Below are 20942 nucleotides of genomic sequence, written 5' to 3' on the forward strand. Positions count from 1 at the left end.
CTGAACACAATGATCTCACATTAAGCCCCAGTTGTCTGAGGACATTATTGGGACATTATTCAGACCCAGCCATAGAGGGAGCAGCCAATAGACACAGAGGTCCCTAAAATACAGCCCTATAAAAACAGGATTAATGTTGAATTAAAGAATACCTGGCAACCACCAAGGCTTTGCATGCATCCCAAATGGCACCCTATTACCTATATAGTGCACTCGTTGTGACTTTTGACCAGAGCCCTATGTGCTCAAAGTAGTGCACTATAAAGGGAATAGGGTGCCATTTGGGATGCAAATATAGCCTGTTCTCAATGGCCATTACGAAACAGAGCCACTAAAGCATCATGACATAAAGGGCGTAGGTTACTGGCAATTGTTTTTCCTCACTAAAACCAAGCTCGCTCTTTGGTAAGATTAGTTGACATAGTGTGAGATGTTGTCTTGCTTTTTGTGAGCAGCCAACAGAGGTGGAGTCCCCAGTGTAGAAGAGAAACTACCACTTTAAGAGGAGCAGCAGTGAACAATTTAGCTTTTTACTGTACATACACTGTGGATCTTCTGAAGTCGTTTTTCATCAATGTTCAGAGTGATGGTTACATCCCAATCTTCCATGCTTTTTAAAGAGTGGCTACAGGCATGTAATTGTTGTTCTTAGATGATATGTTGTTAGATTATTTTTAGCCAGTTTCCCGGACACAGAACGGTTTCCCGGTCTAGTGCTAGACTAAAAGTCATTTTCAATGGAGATTGTCTATTGAAAGTGTTAATTAGTCCAAGACTAGGCTTAATCTGGGTCTGGGAAACTGGCCCATAGTGTTCAGTAAAATATAGCATGTGCATTACACAAATTTCACTGAAGTTGGATACAAATTAAATACACTGCTCCAAAAAATAAAGGGAACACTAAAATAACACATCCTAGATCTGAGTGAATGAAATAATCTTATTAAATACTTTTTTCTTTACATAGTTGAATGTGCTGACAACAAAATCACACAAAAATTATCAATGGAAATCAAATGTATCAACCCATGGAGGTCTGGATTTGGAGTCACCCTCAAAATTAAAGTGGAAAACCACACTACAGGCTGATCCAACTTTGATGTAATGTCCTTAAAACAAGTCAAAATGAGGCTCAGTAGTGTGTGTGGCCTCCACGTGCCTGTATGACCTCCCTACAACGCCTGGGCATGCTCCTGATGAGGTGGCGGATGGTCTCCTGAGGGATCTCCTCCCAGACCTGGACTAAAGCATCCGCCAACTCCTGGACAGTCTGTGGTGCAGCGTGGCGTTGGTGGATGGAGCGAGACATGATGTCCCAGATGTGCTCAATTGGATTCAGGTCTGGGGAACGGGCGGGCCAGTCCATAGCATCAATGCCTTCCTCTTGCAGGAACTGCTGACACACTCCAGCCACATGAGGTCTAGCATTGTCTTGCATTAGGAGGAACCCAGGGCCAAACGCACCAGCATATGGTCTCACAAGGGGTCTGAGGATCTCATCTCGGTACCTAATGGCAGTCAGGCTACCTCTGGCAAGCACATGGAGGGCTGTGCGGCCCCCCCAAAGAAATGCCACCCCACACCATGACTGACCCACCGCCAAACCGGTCATGCTGGAGGATGTTGCAGGCAGCAGAACGTTCTCCACGGCGTTTCCAGACTCAGTGTGAACCTGCTTTCATCTATGAAGAGCACAGGGCGCCAGTGGCGAATTTGCCAATCTTGGTGTTCTCTGGCAAAAGCCAAACGTCCTGCACGGTGTTGGGCTGTAAGCACAAACCCCACCTGTGGATGTCGGGCCCTCATACCACCCTCATGGAGTCTGTTTCTGACCGTTTGAGCAGACACATGCACATTTGTGGCCTGCTGGAGGTCATTTTGCAGGGCTCTGGCAGTGCTCCTCCTGCTCCTCCTTGCACAAAGGCGGAGGTAGCAGTCCTGCTGCTGGGTTGTTGCCCTCCTACGGCCTCCTCCACATCTCCTGATGTACTGGCCTGTCTCCTGGTAGCGCCTCCATGCTTTGGACACTAAGCTGACAGACACAGCAAACCTTCTTCCCACAGCTCGCATTGATGTGCCATCCTGGATGAGCTGCACTACCTGAGCCACTTGTGTGGGTTGTAGACTCCGTCTCATGCTACCACTACAGTGAAAGCACTGCCAGCATTCAAAAGTGACCAAAACATCAGCCAGGAAGCATAGGAACTGAGAAGTGGTCTGTGGTCACCAACTGCAAAACCAGTCCTTTATTGGGGGTGTCTTGCTAATTGCCTATAATTTCCACCTGTTGTCTATTCCATTTGCACAACAGCATGTGAAATGTATTGTCAATCAGTGTTGCTTCCTAAGTGGACAGTTTGATTTCACAGAAGTGTGATTGACTTGGAGTTACATTGTGTTGTTTAAGTGTTCCCTTTATTTTTTTGAGCAGTGTAGTTACGTTTCACTTGCGTGTTCCCAGAATAAAGATGAAATCTGTGAGTTTGTGGCCTTACAACATGTCTGTCCTACCCTGTGTGTGTTGCAGATGTCCACACAGAGGCTGTGCAGGCAGCTCTGGCCAAACAGAAGGAGCGTGGTAAGATGGCAGTACCCATGCCCTCCAAACGCCGCTCCCTGGTCGTGCAGTCCTCCATGGATGCCTACACTCCCCCAGGTGAGGAACATATAGGACACCAAGGTAATGTCATAGCTGCCTGGGACTACTTCACTGTGTGTGTGTGTGTGTGTGTGTGTGTGTGTGTGTGTGTGTGTGTGTGTCGCACGCTTGAATATGGGTGTAGGGTTGAATTGCGGGAACCCGGTTACTGGGATTTACCGCCCAAAATCACTCCCCTTTCCCGGGATAAATAACTATGAGAAACGGGTAAATTACAATAAATGATATGAACAGCAAGGCGTGAAAGGAAACTTTTAAAATGTATGCATTGTCTAAATCTGGCTTCTCTACGGCCTTTGCTCAGGGTGGTGACAGACAGCCCATCTCAGTATGGAGCGCAGTTCACAATGCATGTAGACCTATCATCTCATCATGGTAACTTTTTGTCTTGTGACAGGTAGGCCTGCATTTGCTGCCGCATATTCTATGCTACAGAAATATAAAGATCGAATGCACATCTAATTTACCCATCTCCATCTGGCTTTCGGGGGTCACCTTGTTTTTTAATTGTAAAGATTTTGTTTTTATTGCAGCTCCCGAGTTTTAAAACAGCCTATCACTCGAATATCGTTGCGTTAAATCAGTGAACGGGCGAGCACTTTGTCTTTCTCTCTCTCTCTCCATCAACTCCATTCAAATTTCATCCAAAATAGATAATCCTGTTCTAGATTGATACTGTATACTATATATAGATGTCCTAGCCTACCTCTTTCAGGTAATGAATTAAATGCAGTATTAGCCTTATATTTAGCTAATTAATGATGTGTTATGCTTAATAAGCTTCTAACTTAAAGCCTCTATCTCTTGTGCAATACGCCAGCACGTGTGCGCCGCTGGCCTCTCCTTAAAAAACGCTCCTTAGCTCTTGGAGTCCCATGCAGGAAAAGCTAGAATAGAATAGCTTGTTGGACATACATTTTTTGTTGCATTTCTTATACCAATGGTATTTTACCAAATAGGGCTATCTTCTGTATACCCCCCCTACCTTGTCACAACAAAACTGATTGGCTCAAATGCATTAAGAAGGAAAGAAATTAACTTTTAAGATGGCACACCTGTTAATTGAAATGAATTCCATGTGACTACCTCATGAAGCTGGTTGAGAGAATGCCAAGAGTGTGCAAAGCTGTCATTAAGGCAAAGGGTGGCTATATGAAGAATCTCAAATATAAAATATATATTGATTTGTTTAACACTTGAATCACATGTTCTCTTCTGCTTTATCATCATAATACATTATAATACAAAACAGTACAGTAATACAGTTCACACTCAACAAAATTAGTTTAGTTTATTTACCCAAGAGAGCATATAGCTAGCTATGTCTATGGGCTTTTATGTTTTTCTGTCGTGCGTAATGTGCATTAGCCTATATCATATGTATTGGATAATGTCACAATCATTTGGACTTTATTGGGCTTGGGCTCATTAAATGTCTTTAATGTACATCTTTAAACTGAATTTTCATGCTGATCAAAGCTATAATCAAATCCAGACATATTTATATGCTTCATAATGCTTTTACATTTACGTCATTTAGCAGACGCTCTTATCCAGAGCGACTTACAAATTGGTGCATTCAACTTATGATAGCCAGTGGGACAACCACTTTATTATTTTTTGATTGGGGGGTAGAAGGATTCCTTTATACTATTCCAGGTATTCCTTAAAGAGGTAGGGTTTCAAGTGTCTCCGGAAGGTGGTCAGTGACTCCGCTGTCCTGGCGTCGTGGGGGAGCTTGTTCCACCATTGGGGTGCCAGAGAAGCAAATAGCTTTGACTGGGCTGAGCAGGAACTGTGCTTCCGTAGAGGTAGGGGAGCTAGCAGGCCAGAGGTGGATGAACGTAGTGCCCTCGTTTGGGTGTAGGGTCTGATCAGAACTTGAAGGTAAGGAGGTGCCGTTCCCCTCACAGCTCCGTAGGCAAGCACCATGGTCTTGTAGTAGATGCGAGCCTCAACTGGAAGCCAGTGGAGTGTGCGGAGGAGCGGGGTGACATGAGAGGGTGGCTTTTGAATGAGACTTCCGGTTTTGGGTGGGAAATACCGGGAAAAGTGATTTATTCTCGGGATGGAACATTTGTAAAAACCGGGAAAATATTCAACCTTAGTGTAGGGTGACATTGCCCCTGGAGGCTGATCTTGGATCAGTTGAGCATTTTCCCCACTAATGGTTAAGGTTAGGGTTGGGGAGGGAAAGCTGACTCCGGAGGCGTGAAAATGCCACCAGCCTGTCCCTGCCCCTCCTCCCCCCTCACTAACTCACTGATGCAGTGTCTCACCCATGTGTGTGTACATGTCATGTCTGTCAGTCAATTCAATCAGCCTGGGTTGGCAATGCATCCATTTATCACAAATATATGTTGTTGATATTATCAGAAGTTCCATTCCACAGTGTAAAAAAACCCATCTACATTATTTCTTGATTGGTTGTAATTACAACCGAATGAGTCAGTTTGAAAGAATGATTGGCGTTAAAGTATGATTATGTTGTCAATTGATAGTGTGAATATAAATAGTTTTTGGGGATAGTATCCATTAGAAACAGTACAATATGGCTACAACACAGCAATTTAAATATTCAGTATCCTAGTATTTTACCACTAGAGTTGATGGCGCTCAAGAGACCGTTATAGATAAACCGTCCCCAGTCTGTCAATGACAGGAGCAGATGATTTGAAGGGCAGAAAGAAGCCAGTAATTGACATGGTGTCATAGATGACCGTGGGAGTAGTTAAGTCGCTCTGAAGCTGTTACTCATGCTAGCTAAAAACAGCTGATTGATGAGCAGCCATTTTGACCTTCTTCTATAGGATAGTTCTGATTGCCATCCATTTCAGTCACCTCTCTCAGACCCTTGGGTAACATAAGAGAGTTGAACCACAGACTTAGGCGCATCTCAAATGGCACCCTATTCTCTATAGTGCACAACTTTTGACGAGGGCCCATAAGACTAAAGTAGTGCGCTATATAGAGAATGGGGTGCTATTTGGGATTCTTATGCTCCATCACTATTATGCTCAGCTTATAGAAGGAGTAGTATGGTTAATAATACTAGCTAGCTGAAAGGTAGAGGTCATTTCTCCCTTTGCAATATCCCACTAACCAACATCTGTGCTGTCTGTGCGCTACATCACTAACAACAACAACGTGTTGATCACTTGTCATGTACTGCACTGTAGAGCTGTAAGAATGGAACAGCTAGAATATAACATGGCATGCCCCCACCCAGCCAGAGGTTTGTGGAGTAGACATTTTGAGTGAGTGAGTGAGTGAGTGAGTGAGTGAGAGAGAGAGATGTTTTAAGAAACCATTATCTCATTTGCGTTAGGGCTGAAGGCTGGGACCGAGGCTTCTACAGGGATTAATTTGCTGAACACACACACCATGCAGGAAATCACGACAGGCACATTTTCAGATGATTCCAAATGAGCAGGCAGGCACAGTTTTTATATGGCAGTGCGAACAGCCCCTTGAGGGAGAACGAACAGTGACAAAGCACTCACGCCGTGTTCGTGCCTGGGAGGCTGGGGGCATTCAGGGACAAGAGAGCCACTCACACACATCGTATCAAGCAAGGCAAGCAGCCTTATTCCATTGGAGCACACTATCCCTCCCCAGCATGCCAATGACAATTAGAATATGGACTCCTTGTCTTCTAGTCTGTCTTTCTAATTCATTAGTATCGTGATTAGTATGACGCTTTTTTGTACATGTCTGTGTCCCAAGATGGGTCCCTATTCCCTATATAGTGCACTTCTTTTAACCAGCTCATCTCTGGGTAAAAGTAGTGCACTACATAGGGAATAGGGTACCATTTGTGTCTGTCTCAGGGCGCCATCTCCTGTGTGTATACATCACATTACAATGTTATCGGCTGTGACTGTTACTGAGGGACAAACAAAAAGGAAAGCAAATGCCTCTATTCCTACATCAGTGTGTGTGTGTGTACAGTAGCACACCACCACCTTATCTCAGCAGCCTCAGAACTCAAAGCCTAATCAATTTAATTAACATTAAATTAGCACAGGACCTGCTACAAAGAGGTTTAAGATTTCGTCTATCATCGGAATCAAATACTGACGTCCAATACTGGATTAGGATTAGTTCGGAATGGTCACTAATCCAGCAACATGGATTGGTTTTCCCAAATAGGATGCCATATCGGATATATGCACTCACACACGCATGTGCACACTCCCATGTCCTTATACTGAGGTCCTCTGTTGATGTCTGGCTTCTTAGAATCATTACATGTGTTCAGGACCCCTAGAGGGCTTAGTCTTCAGGGGCTCATCAGAGACTTACTGTGTGTGTGTGTGTACGCTCGTGTGCACATCTGGGTGTGTGTGTGTGTGTGTGTAATATGATTAGGCGGTTGCCTGGCAGCAGTGTATTTTTGCCGTCGACAAGTGGTGCTGGCCCACTCTGCACGCAGCCTCTGAGAGGCTTTCCTGCCTTTCATTGCAATCTAGCACTGCTTGAGCTGCTGAGACTGTCACTCACAGAGACTGAAGAGGCCCAGACTAAAACAGTAAAAACTGGAGATGGCATTCAGAAATGGTGGCACTGTCGACAACGGTAGCCGATAGGTTAGTTCTGCACATGTTGTTATCCACATGCCATATTGGTCCACTGTAAAACAATGCACTTGAAGGATTCTCATTTCACCAACGAGGAACAGCCACAACAAAGCATCACTAAGAGCTGAGACCTGGAGGGCCAGTTGCAGCAGTTCCTTTTTAAGCGCAGCATGGCGGTGCGGCAGCTCTGATTGGTCCCCAGAGTGTTCAGCCCTTTCTGCCACACGACACGGCTGGTCTCTTATCTGTCCCAGTGTCAACAACGCAGGAGAGCCCAGGTGTGAACGGACTGACAGCTATCACTGACACCTCCCTGACAACACCACCAGCCAGCCAATCAAAGAGTGCTGTACTACACACTGCTGGCCAATCAAATGTCAGGCTGTATCCCGGCCAATGGTGGGGCTGGACTGTGTTTGTGCGGGTAGGGTGGGCAGAAGGAGAGGGGAGGGAGAGAGGATGGAACCGTAGTGACCTGAAGGGTGTTGGAGCCGGTTTACACTGGAGGAGACCTCCCTTAGCCCAGCAAAGGTTACTGTCTCTCCCACTGCTGTCACTGGCAAAGACCGTGTGCCAGCCCCTCAGTATCAGAGAGAGGCTCACATAGACATACTGAGGACTAGACTAGATAACACATCTTTTTTTCTCTAACATTTACTGGCCAAAAATACATTTATATTTTATGTTCACACATAAAACCTATTAAGTTAATGTAGGTGCTTTATGTTTTTTGCTGATTCTATTTTCCCAGAATTTATCACATTCAATGTTTATATTCAACATTTTGTCCATGCAGATTTGACATTTACTAGAAAAGGTCAACCGGTTCGAGGCTGCTGTATTGTAGTCTTACTTAAGTAGATGAGGTGCTAGGTACACACACACACACACACACACACACACACACACACACACACACACACACACACACACACACACACACACACACACACACACACACTGAGAGAGAGCCAGGCCCATCCCTGTTGTTGATCTCTCTCAGTAGGTCACTCTGCAGTGCACCTGGATCTTAAATGGCTCGTCATGATCCAGCTTCTCTCCCTCTGTTTGTTCCGCTCATCTCTCCCCTGGCCCCGGCCCATGGCAGACAGCCCTGTCCTGTCACAGTATGCAAAATGCATGCAAAATAAAGCACACAAAACCCACTCCCTCATCCCCAGACTCAGCCACTATGACTGGCTAGGGTTGAAAAACATCCCTGAGTGGAGAGTAGTGATATTAGCGCTTAGTAGGATTGACAGTGTTTGGCTGAGACTATGTCTGTTGCAGTGGATTTGGGTGCATGGCAGTGAGTCAGCCTAATGATGTGAGGTGCTGGGGGCTGTGAGGGCTATAGGGGAAGGGCTCTTCCTGACTAACTCTGATGCAGTGGAAGGAAGCCAGTCTCCCCCTCAGTGTCAGGATCAGGTGTCTGTCAACTCTGATTTGCATGCGTTCTGTGGAGTGCACCTGTAGCCTATAGGTAGGGAGGAAGGTGTAGCCTCTACCAGGCTTTCACCTCACCTTCGGTATGAAAGCCTGTGGAAGTTCTTGTCAGAAATAGGCTTAAAGAAGATGGAGGGTATCCAAGCCATTTGCCCCTCCCAACAATTGGAATAGGCAGATTCAAACAGAGGCGGAGATTCGAAAACCGAAAGCCAATCATTTTCAATGGTGCCCATGTGGGGTAGTGTCATTACAACCAAATTATATATAAAAAACGTAATGAAAACAATTTGAGAGAATTCAATTTTCCCAAATATAGCATGCTAGCAATGCTAGCACCGTAAAGTAGCTTACTCTGGATAATTCTGAAGAGGGATGGAAGGGGTGTTTTAAAAAAAAAATAGCTTCTACTCACAGCCCATCAGCCAGCACCCATACCCCGTCCCCAGGCTCTGGAGAACGTGAGAGAGGCCTGGAAGCTGATGCTAGTGGATGGGTTATGCTATGGGAGAAAGGACATCTCCTTAGGGCATAGACCGAGTTTTGTCTTTATTTGTTGTGCAAATGTCTGACATTGACAATGACATGCAGGTGTGTGTGTGCATATGTATGTTCATGTTTGTTCATGTGTGTTTCTACCTGCTGTCGTAGACCCCCTCTCTCTAATTCCCCTCTCCCTCTCTGCTCTTCTCCCCCCTCTCTCCAGACACGTCATCGGGCTCAGAAGGCGAGGGCTCCATGCATGGTGAAGGCACACCAACCTCCAGCCAGGGCAGCATCAACATGGAGAACTGGATCAGCCGGGCCATCCACGGCTCCACCACCTCCTCCACAACCTCCTCCTCCTCCACTCAGAGTGGAGGGAGCGGGGCGGCCAGCCGGCTAGCAGATGTCATGGGTCAGACGCACCTCGGTAAGTCAGGTAAACAAACCCACCCTTCAACAATAACCAACGTACCTACTTATATCTTACTTGCTTGGCTTGCGAAAGTATTTACCCCCCTTGACATTTTTCCTATTTTGTTGCCTTACAACCTGGAATTAAAATGGATTTTTTGGGGGTTTGTATCATTTGATTTACACAACATGCCTACCACTTTGAAGATGCAAAATATATATATTTGTGAAACAAACAAGAAATAAGACAATAAAACAGAAAACTTGAGTGTGCATAACTATTCACCCCCCCAAAGTCAATACTTTGTAGAGCCACCTTTTACAGCAATTACAGCTGCAAGTCTCTTGGGGTATGTCTCTATAAGCTTGGCACATCTAGCCTCTGGTATTTTTGCCCATTCTTCAAGGCAACACTGCTCCAGCTCCTTCAAGTTGGATGGGTTCCGCTGGTGTACAGCAATCTTTATGTCATACCACAGATTCTGAATTGGATTGAGGTCTGGGCTTTGACTAGGCCATTCCAAGACATTTAAATGTTTCCCCTTAAACCACTCAAGTGTTGCTTTAGCAGTATGCTTAGGGTCATTGTCCTGCTGGAAGGTGAACCTCTGTCCCAGTCTCAAATCTCTGGAAGACTGAAACAGGTTTCCCTCAAGAATTTCCCTGTATTTAGCGCCATCCATCATTCCTTCAATTCTGACCAGTTTCCCAGTCCCTGCCGATGGAAAAACATCCCCACAGCATGATTGTGTTCTCGGGGTGATGAGAGGTGTTGGGTTTGCGCCAGACATAGCATTTTCCTTGATGGCCAAAAAGCTTAGTCTCATCTGACCAGAGTACCTTCTTCCATATGTTTGGGGAGTCTCCCACATGCCTTTTGGCGAACACCAAACATGTTTGATTATTTCTTTCTTTAAGCAATGGCTTTTTTCTGGCCACTCTTCCGTAAAGCCCAGCTCTGTGGAGTGTACGATTTAAAGTGGTCCTATGGACAGATCCTTCAGGGTTATCTTTGGTCTCTTTGTTGCCTCTGATTAATGCTCTCCTTGCCTGGTCTGTGAGTTTTGGTGGGCGGCCCTCTCTTGGCAGGTTTGTTGTGGTGCCATATTCTTTCCACTTTTTTATAATGGATTTAATGGTGCTCCGTGGGATGTTCAAAGTTTCTGATATTTTTTTATAACCCTGATCTGTACTTCTCCACAACTTTGTCCCTGACCTGTTTGGAGAGCTCCTTGGTCTTCATGGTGCCGCTTGCCATGTGGTGCCCCTTGCTATGTGGTGTTGCAGACTCTGGGGACTTTCAGAACAGGTGTATATATACTGAGATCATGTGACACTTAGATTGCACACAGGTGGACTTTATTTAACTAATTATGTGACTTCTGAAGGTAATTGGTTGCACCAGATCTTATTTAGGGGCTTCATAGCAAAGGGGGTGAATACATATGCACGCACCAGTTATTTTTTTCATTTCACTTCACCAATTAGGACTATTTTTGTATGTCCATTACATGAAATCCAAATAAAAATCCATTTCAATTACAGATTGTAATGCAACAAAATAGGAAAAATGCCAGGGGGGATTAATACTTTTGCAAGGCACTGTACCTCTGTGTGTTTTGATTTACCTACCTCTGTTGTTAGACTTTCTAACTCCATACCACCAGGGTGTTTGTGTGTGTGTGTGTGTGTTTGCTGCTGCTGTCACCCCTCACCCATCCTGTACCTCCCTTTAATGTTCCAACCCCTAAGGCATGCAGCCCAAACAAAACACTAGCCTGCACTTTCAGTGTTACTTTCTATTACTTGCATGCAACCCTCAACCCCCTGACAAAGATTTCCTTCTAGACCCTAGACTTAAAGTTAATCCCCTAGGGTAGTTGTATAATAATTGATGTTGTAGCCTATTTACTTGATGTCGTAACTCATTTACGCCCTATGTAGATAAACTCTATAAACAAATATATTATAATAAAAAGACAGACTGGAGGGCTATCACCATGAATTACCACTGTTGTCTGTGTAAACTGTTCCAGTGGCTAGTCTATTTTCATGCTGCTTACACAGTTTGAATGCCACCAGAGACAAAGCACAGACAGACAGGCCCCCCGCCAGGTGGACGGAGCTAGTAGACAGTTCTAGGAGACAGACCATCATAGCTGTTTGGCCCTATTATGATCTAGAAATGGCAAACTGTGGGAGCTCCCTGTAGACACTAAAGCTCTATACACTTTAGAGAGGCATATCTTTTGACCAGAGCTTGTTGTAGATCCATTCATACCAACAAGCACATGAGTAACTTTCTTACTAGTCCTTGGTGTTCAGAGGTGTTTCCATGACAATCAGCTTATACACATAGCTGTTTTGTTGTCGCAACATAGCATGATGTGTGTGTGTCACAGACTGACTGGCTGTAGTGTATTCTAGTCCTGCACTCTCTCTGCTAGGTGTGTTATTGAAGAGGAGGATATCCTTTCCCGTGTGTGTGTGTGAAGGTTACGACTGTTTTCCTCTTCGCTCCCGTTTGAGGACAAAACAAACCAGCTCCCAAGTGTATGTGTGCTGGCTTTTTAAAAGGCTGAAGGAAAACCATTTTCCATCTTCCGTTCATCTCCCTCCCTTCCTCCTCCCTCCCATCAGTGTGGTTCTGCCTGCCTGTGTAGATAAGTTGCTTATCCATGGCTACGTCCCAAATGGCACCCTATTCCCTATATAGTTCACTACTTTTGACCAGAACCCTATGGGCCCTGGTCAAAAGTAGTGCACTATAAATGGAATAGGGGACCATTTGGGACGCATACCGTATTTTCCCTCCCTCCATATCGCTGATGCCTCTTTTGCTGAGAGACCCTGCAGAGAGGCCTTCCTCCATCTGGGTACAGTAGTGACTTGGTTTGGCTCTGTGTGGTTGCCGTAGTCTGGATTTAAGGTTCTGGTTTTCCCCTCCTCCTCCTCCTCACATGCAGGGCCCATTGCTCACCTCTCTCTGAAGAGGAAAACTAGGAAGGTTCCGGGCCCTCCGGTCCCAGTCACAGTAGAGAATGGGAACTCAGGTCCAGGTCCTGTGGTGCGCCGGTCCTGTGAGTTTGGATCAGGTGGATCAGAGCTCGTCTGGCAACAGCCCCCCCTGGAGAAGCAGGGTCAGTATCCTACTATCCCAGACCACTGTGCGGTGGTGCAGTCAGCGCCCCCCTGCCTTCACCTCCCTGCCCTGCCCTAGCCCCCTATTTGCTTTGTGATGATCAAGTGTGGCGTTCATTGGCAAAGTGGTATGTCCCTTGCTCTTACTACAGTTGTGTGAAAAGATGAGAGATAGAAGAAGAGAAGTGATGCCAACCCATGGATAGCTTTGGCTAATGAGTGCTGTGATCGCATGAAGCAGTGTGTTTATGCTTTCATGCTTGTGAATGAGAGCCAAGATGCTGATGGAAAATCCCCCCCAAAATTACAGGAAAACGTTAAGGTCTGGAAAGTAGTATATTCGCCAAAAATGGCACCCTATTTCCTATTTGTTCTACTTGTGATCTGGGCCGGTAGGGTTCTGGTCAAAAGTGGTGCATATGTAGGGAATAGGGTGCTATTTGGGACACAACCAGTGTGTGTGGCCAATTCTTTTTTTGCTTTCATGGCTGTGAAATATTTGTTTTAATGGTGAGAAATATATGTATTTGTTTGCTTGGCAAGATAAGAGACGGCATGTGTTCTAGAATGCTTTTAATCTTTGAAACAAAGCAGATTGATGGTTGCTTCAGTTACGTGGAGGTGGTGCTTGCTGCAAAATGTGTTCTCTGTCTGCTCTTAGACACTTCTCTGCCCTCCCAATCTTTCACATTGATACAGAAATGAATATTGGGTAGGGTACACTTTACATCTGAACTTTAGGCAGGTGCCACATTGTTTTAAGTAGTCTGTTTAAAATGCCCTGTGCAAGTTACTTTTTGGTGCCAAAACTCTGCTGGATGCTTAAAGAATCCACTGAACCAGCATCGAAGAATGCTTTGATTGAACCCATCTGTTATCCCATCAGTCACTATTCTGCAGGGAGAGTGAATTAGTGAAATGAGTTGTTTCTCTGTTTATATCCAACGACTAGAGAAAAGAAAAGAATCCCCCAGGTGGAAGTAGATGAATGTTCTGAAATAAAAGGCTTGGTCCAGACTCTAATCAACTATTAGTTAACATCTGAGAACACCACAGAAACCATTAACACCATTCTGGAAAGATTCCCATTCCTAATGAAATCAAGTTTTGCAGTTTATTGTTGCGTTCCTGGATAACTACAGTACATTGTATGATGCAACTATCCCTGCGTTGCTAGATACAGTATGGCAACGCGGCCTATGTGACGACCCATAGGGATTCCATTGCAGTACAGTGTGTCCCTCTGCCCCTGCCGAGGTGTAGTCTAGCTGTGGCTGGATTCCCTATATCTCATTAGTATTCCTCTAGGTGTTGTGCTGTAAAGGAGAGATTCATCAAATCAAATCAAATATTATTAGTCACATGCTTCATAGACAACAGGTGTAGACTAACAGTGAAATGCTTACTTACGGGTCCTTTTCCAACAAGGCAGAATGAAAGATGAGGTAAAAAATAAAATGCAAATACAAATAGTGACAGTGAATAACGAGTAAAAATAACATGGCTATATATAGGGAGTAGAAAATAACATGGCTATATACAGGGTGTACCAGTACCGAGTCGATGTGCAGGGTACGAGGTAATTGAGGTAGCTATGTACTCTTCCTCTGACATCACCTGGTATAGAGGACCTGGATGGCAGGGAGCTCGGCCCCAGTGATGTACTGGGCCATACGCACTACCCTCTGTAGCGCCTTGCATACGGATGCCAAGCGGTTGCCATACCAAGCGGTGATGCAGCCAGTCAAGATGCTCCCGATGGTACAGCTGTAAAACTTTGTGAGGATCTGAGGGCCCATGCCAAATCTTTTCAGCCTCCTGAGGGGGAAGAGGCGTTGTCGTGCCGTCTTCACGACTGTGTTGGTGTGTTTGGACCATGATAGATCCTTAGTGATGTGGACACCGAGGAACTTGAAGCTCTCGACCCGCTCCTCTACAGCCCCGTCGATATGAATGGGGTTGTGCTTGGCGCTCCGTTTCCTGTAGTCCACAATCAGCTCCTTTGTCTTACTGACGTTGAGGGGGATCAGGCCCTCATCGTTGTCAGGGATCAGGCCTACCGCCGTCGTGTCGTCTGCAAACTTAATGATGATGTTGGTGTCGTGCAGTCGTGGGTGAACAGGGAGTACAGGAGGGGACTAAGCATGCACTCCTGAGGGGCCCTCGTGTTGAGGGTCAGCAAGGCTGATGTGATGAGCTTTGAGGCACTATGGTGTTGAACGCTGAGCTGTAGTCAATTAACTGCATTCTCATGTAGGTGTTCCTTTTGTGATGGTAGGAAAGGACAGTGTGGAGTGCAATAGAGATTGCATCATCTGTGGATCTGTTGGGGTGGTATGGTGTTGATGTGAGCCATGACCAGCATTTCATGGCTACAGATGTGAGTGCTACGGGGCGATAGTCATTTGGACAGGTTACCTTGGCGTTCTTGGGCACATGGACTATGGTCATATTGTCATGATCATTCAAGGACTATGACTGCATGATCTAGCAGGATCATTCAGTCATGTCACAGATCATCTTTATAGATTCTGCTAAGGTCTGTTGAAGCCCCCTGGACTTGGTGTGAGTCCCAAATGGCACACATTTTGGGACACATACTTAGTCTCTCGCCAGCATACATTCTGGCCTGCTTAGTGGCCAGTGTCTATGTACTCAGCCACAGGTAAACATCTGTCTCTTTCGCTCTCTATCTCTTTCGCTCTCTGTCTCTCTCGCTCTCTGTCTCTCTCGCTCTCTGTCTCTCTCGCTCTCTCTCGCTCTCTGTCTCTCTCGCTCTCTGTCTCTCTCGCTCTCTCTCGCTCTCTGTCTCTCTCGCTCTCTCTCGCTCTCTGTCTCTCTCGCTCTCTCTCGCTCTCTGTCGCTCTCGCTCTCTCTCGCTCTCTCTCGCTCTCTGTCGCTCTCTGTCGCTTTCGCTCTCTCTCGCTCTCTGTCTCTCTCGCTCTCTCTCGCTCTCTGTCTCTCTCGCTCTCTCTCACTCTCTGTCTCTCGCTCTCTGTCTCTCTCGCTCTCTGTCTCGCTCTCTGTCTCTTGCTCTCTGTCTCTCTCGCTCTCTGTCTCTCTGTGTCTCTCTTGCTCTCTCTGTCTCTCTTGCTCTCTCTCGCTCTGTCGCTCTGGCTATGTCGCTCTCGCTCTGTCGCTGTCTCTCTCTCGCTCTGTCTTGCTCTCACACAGCTCTGAAGGCATTAGGAATATGACTTTCTCGCACGTTAGCACCATGTGTTGAAGTTATTAATAATAATATAATTATTTATTTGATTATTTATTAGCCTTTTCGCCGGTTACATAAGCAGCTACTGGCTTATTCTAGGGAGTGGGGGAGGGAGGGAGAGAGAGAGAAGGAAAGAGGCTGAGAGAGCGACTAAGTGGGGGCGGCAGTGATGTTGTCCTTGGTCTGACATTGTCAATGTGAGTCTTGTTTAATCTAGTGGGGTCTGGAGCCCTCCACCTATCCCATGTATCTATTTATCTAACCTCACACTGGTCTCAAATGGCACCCTATTCCCTATTTTGTGCACTACTTTTGACCAGGGCGCATAGGACTCTGGTCAAAAGTAGTGCACTATTTAAGGAATAGGGTGCCACATGGGACACAGCCTATAAATGGTGGAAGGTGAGATGATCGTGTGATTCTATGTTCATAAATCTGTAGATGCGAAAATCAGTTATGGGAAGCTCTTGTCCTATAGGCCTATATAGGGATATTAAACGTTCATGATGAATTGTCACTGAAAAGAAGATTACCCATAGCAGACAGTATGATGGTCTGAACGATATTGCTCTGACTTCCATCTGGTTACTGGCTCTTTATAGATAAGTGCTATGTGTGCTAGCTAGTGTTTCATCCACTTTAGCTTATGTATGGTCCTTGACTGGGGATGTAGTGTTTTGCAGTGGAAAGAGACTGAGTAATAGGAATGTAAAGGAAAGACAGTGAGGGACCTCATTGAAATTCCTTGTGGTTTCTCCTCCCAAATGGTGTCTGGAAGTATATTACACGCACATCCACCAGTCCAAATCTATCAGGGAGAGAAAGTAACGTCTGATGCTTTTTTACATTGTCCTGGCGGTATGACGGAGAAAACATGAATTCACAACTACTTTACGACGGTTACAAGATTATCGTGTAACCAACGATTATGGATGAAGACCGTCGTGAAAATAAAATAACCGTAATTGTTTTAATATAAATAAAATACAAGTGGAACAAACAGCTGACTGAAAACGGGACGGTCGGGCATTTGTGTGGTTGAGTCCGTTTCCACGGTAACATGGATTCTTTACAACGTGATGAAGTTGGGGTCATTTGGCTGACCAATAACTGTCATCCAAAATTCCATGACCGTCACAGCCCTATTCACGGCATGATTAGACTTTCAAAAACATCTGGCACTTGAAAGAATCTGAAAAGCGATACGAGTCGAGGAGTGGGAGAAAGTAGAAATGTAGATATTTTTTCACAGTGAAGGTTAATGTCACACGTGGGAAGTCTCAGAGGGAGAGGGAGAGGCGGAAGCGTTGCATCAATTATGTAATGTTGAAGCATTTGGAGGAATGATGTTATGGCCAGGGAATTGAAGAGTGGGCGGTGATGATTACAAACATATTTCCATGAAGTGCATCAAATATCCTGCAACTCCAGTACTGGACTTAAAGTGGGATTGCCCCTTTAAGACTGAATAATATTTTTAGACTGAAGAATATAACTTTTAAGTGCCTTAATGATCATGAGCTTAGTTTAATTTTCTTACCCCATCGGAGCCCAAAATATTAACTTGTTTAACTTTCCCTCAGCTGTTTACAAAAAAGTGGTGGTGTGTGTCCGTTTTGTTGTTTGAATCCCAGATCGGTGGCAGGTAGCATAATGGTTAAGAGCGTTGGGCCAGTAACTGAAAGGTCGCTGGTTCGAATCCCCGGGACAACTAGCTGAAAAATCTGTCTGTGCACTTGAGCAAGGCACTTAACCCTAATTGCTCCTTTAAGTCGCTCTGGATTTTTTTTTTTTAGCGGATCACCCTTTTAATCACAATCTGACTGAGTGACTATCAGCTTGGTGACTCATATATATGGACAACTTAATTAGCATTAGTTTATTTGACGTGGTCCCACACATTCAATCTCACGCACACATCACATAGAAATGTGTGCAGCAGAGATGTATGTGAAGCTATAGGCCTAGTATAGTCCACAAATCAACAAGTCTAAGTCAATATATTGTATGTGAGTTACAATGGCTGTGCCATGTGGCAACGCTATTTTCGGTAGCCAAGATTTGGGAGTAGTTCTTACTTAGATAAAGTTAAGATTATATTAAAATCGTTTTTGGGTCATTGCAGAGGTACATCCCTCTCGTGGAGTGGATGGACTTTAAGGTGTTCGTTATCTCATCTTCAAACACCTCTAATCTGTTTTCAAAGGAAAACTAACTAGAGGGGTCCTTGAATGCAAATGAGGTGACATGAAACACTTTCGCTGCGAAATCAAAACAGATCATATTGATAAGGGCTGAGGTCTATGGAACTATGGAAGTACCAAGATAAACACAGCAGCATTTCAAACATTTCCTTCCTCAGGTCAACTTATTACTTGAATTAACCATAGTCTACGTCTGTCTATTCTCCACCTGGGGACACCAGTTTGCATGCGCCTCCTGACCTGACTAGACTAACCCTTGTGGCCCATCGTCTGGCTGTCTGACTGTCTGTCTGTCTGTCTCTCGGTCTGTCTCTCTGTCTGTGTGCCCACGGACCCCTGCCCCCTGTCTCATCCTGTCCTAGGTTGAGTGTGTCCCAAATGGCACCCTATTCCCTCTATAGTGCACTACTTTTTACCTGGGCCAATAGGTCTCTGGTATGTATGAGCGGTGGTCAAAAGTTGTGCACTATATAGGTGCCATTTGAAACGCAGCCCTACTCTCCCCCCCCCCCCACCTCAATGTTGTGCTGGCTTGGCTGTGGCAGCCTCTGGCCTGCTGTGGCCCTTGGTTAGCTATAGGGCTGAGGGCTGGGGGGACTAACAGTAACAGGCTTCCTTCACCTTGCCTCTCCTCACGTCCAGAGAACCACTCTGCCCCTCCAGATGTCACCAGCTACACCACAGACTCCATACAGGTGGAGAGACCCCAGGGCTCCACCACAGCATCCAGGGCCACGCCCAAGTACGGCAACGCAGAGCTCATGGAGACCGGAGATGGTGTGTACATAGAGGAGTTGGGGTATTGTGTGTGTGACCGTTTGTGTGTGATCGTGATCTTGTGTGTGTGTGTGACCATGGTCATGTGTGTGACCTATATTTGTTTTCATGGCACAACATAATCTGAAACACAACCAAAATGAAAGGCAAGTTTGTAGATTCACAAGCTTGATGTAGGGTAGTCATTGCCTGCTAGGAATATGGGACCAAATACTAAACTTTGTACAAAATGTAATACACTAAGTGAATTTGTCCAAATACTTATAACACCTTCAAATGCGGGGACTAAATACATAAAGTGCTTTCATTTCTAAACGGTAAAACAGATATGTATGAACACATCCTCAAATAAAAGGTGGCATTCTGTACTATAACCTCATATAAAACAATATGGAGCCAAAAAATAAAACAATATGTTTATCCTGCTTAGTCATTTGGTTATGCATGACACTGTTTTGAAGTGTTTGTGTCATGGTGTTATGTCATTAGGTTATGGATGACACTGTTTTGAAGTGTTTGTGTCATGGTGTTATGTCATTTGGTTATGGATGACACTGTTTTGAAGTGTTTGTGTCATGGTGTTATGTCATTTGGTTATGGATGACACTGTTTTGAAGTGTTTGTGTCATGGTGTTATGTCATTAGGTTATGGATGACACTGTTTTGGGAGAAACATTAAAGAGAAACAAGTGCTGATAAATAATGTTTTACTGATGCCTCTTATGATTCAATACTGTGAATGGAATGACACAAGAATCAATCTTTTCATAATCTTTGATTGATTTATTGCATTTGGCATCACATAACTTTTCAGTTTGATCTGTAACAGACACCAGAAATGACTTTAATAAGAGCAGTAAAATTCAAAGTCTCCTCTTAACACAGACACGTCACTCACTTATCTTCATTTACACTCCTGTTACTGCTCTTTGAGCACATCACTTTTGAAGGCTCACTTTTGGAAGCTTTCTTTGACACATCAGAGGTGAGTGAAATCCTTAGGGGATGTGAGTAGAATAGAATGCATCTGACGCCTGAAACGCAGACCCAAAATGGATTCTGACGTTTGTTCTGAATGAGCTCCAGTGAGATGATGGAGTATGCCAATGTGGGAGTCTCTCTGCTATTTTAATTTGTTCTCCTGAGGCATACGGCATCGCAGCATCGCACTGATTCATCTGTTCATCAGATGCTCCAATCAATAGTGCTGAGGAATAGATTTGTTGACCGCACAGCGCGCACGTCGTCGGTAGTCTGCTTGATAGATCAAGTGCCAAGCTTTACAGATGGGGCTTACTGGGTTGCAATGCTCAGGGAGGTCTCTGGAAAGAACTGTCGGTCTCCTCAACTTCAGTACCATGGCCAAACTTGTGATTAGAGATTTTAAATGTTTTTGGGTTTTTTGTGCTATTGACTTGTTTTATCTAGACTAATACAGGTAGCCTAGACTGAGATTTGAGTGGCAGCCTTGGGTAAATTCATTTGAATTCAATCACTTTTTGATAGCACCCCTTTTTGATTTGAACTAAACCTTCCATACATATTTGCCCGTGGTCAGAAAGTGACTTTTTGGATCTGAAGCCAAAACATTCAAGAGATAAAGGTGCTCAAAGTTGACCTATTTTGCATACCCCACCATACCATGAGACATCCATGTCTTCATCACTGGAGAAGATAAACAGTTGAGATTGATATCATTTCAAAGCATACAAACAGGGTTGTCAAACTATTTTATAATTTCTTATCTTCAGATTCGCATATGTTGTAGCTTAGACCCTATTTTATATCATCTGAGGTTTTTGTGTTGTGCCTGTCATCGGTTGAGACACAACATGCTCTTGAATAAAGGGTGGTTGTCATGTTTTGGCTGGTAAATGTACTAAAATGGGGATAACATTGAAACTTCAACTTTCAAGTGGTACCACAAAGATGGTTAGAGGTCCACACATCAGAGAATGTTGACTTGAATGGGAATATCTGTTTTATATTGTGCTGTCAATCCTCCATAGGAAACCTATTGAAATATA

General features: G+C 44.8%; 1 protein-coding gene across 9 annotated transcripts in view; it reads left to right on the forward strand.

Annotated features, from left to right (window-relative positions):
• The window catches only part of LOC121535173 (disco-interacting protein 2 homolog C), a 243602-nt gene that overhangs the window by 157240 nt on the left and 65420 nt on the right, over nucleotides 1-20942 (forward strand). For 3 of the 9 annotated variants that reach the window (XM_045206282.1, XM_045206286.1, XM_045206283.1), the window contains exons 4-7: nucleotides 2528-2680; nucleotides 9392-9607; nucleotides 12549-12722; nucleotides 18781-18915. In XM_045206282.1, coding sequence (XP_045062217.1) covers nucleotides 2528-2680; nucleotides 9392-9607; nucleotides 12549-12722; nucleotides 18781-18915 — 678 coding nt within the window. The remainder of the gene's footprint in view (nucleotides 1-2527; nucleotides 2681-9391; nucleotides 9608-12548; nucleotides 12723-18780; nucleotides 18916-20942) is intronic. The other 6 variants (XM_045206284.1, XM_045206285.1, XM_045206287.1 and 3 more) reach the window with 6 other exon arrangements.

The sequence above is a fragment of the Coregonus clupeaformis genome, chromosome 21 (genome assembly GCF_020615455.1).
Source record: "Coregonus clupeaformis isolate EN_2021a chromosome 21, ASM2061545v1, whole genome shotgun sequence".
Taxonomy (NCBI): Eukaryota; Metazoa; Chordata; class Actinopteri; order Salmoniformes; family Salmonidae; genus Coregonus; species Coregonus clupeaformis.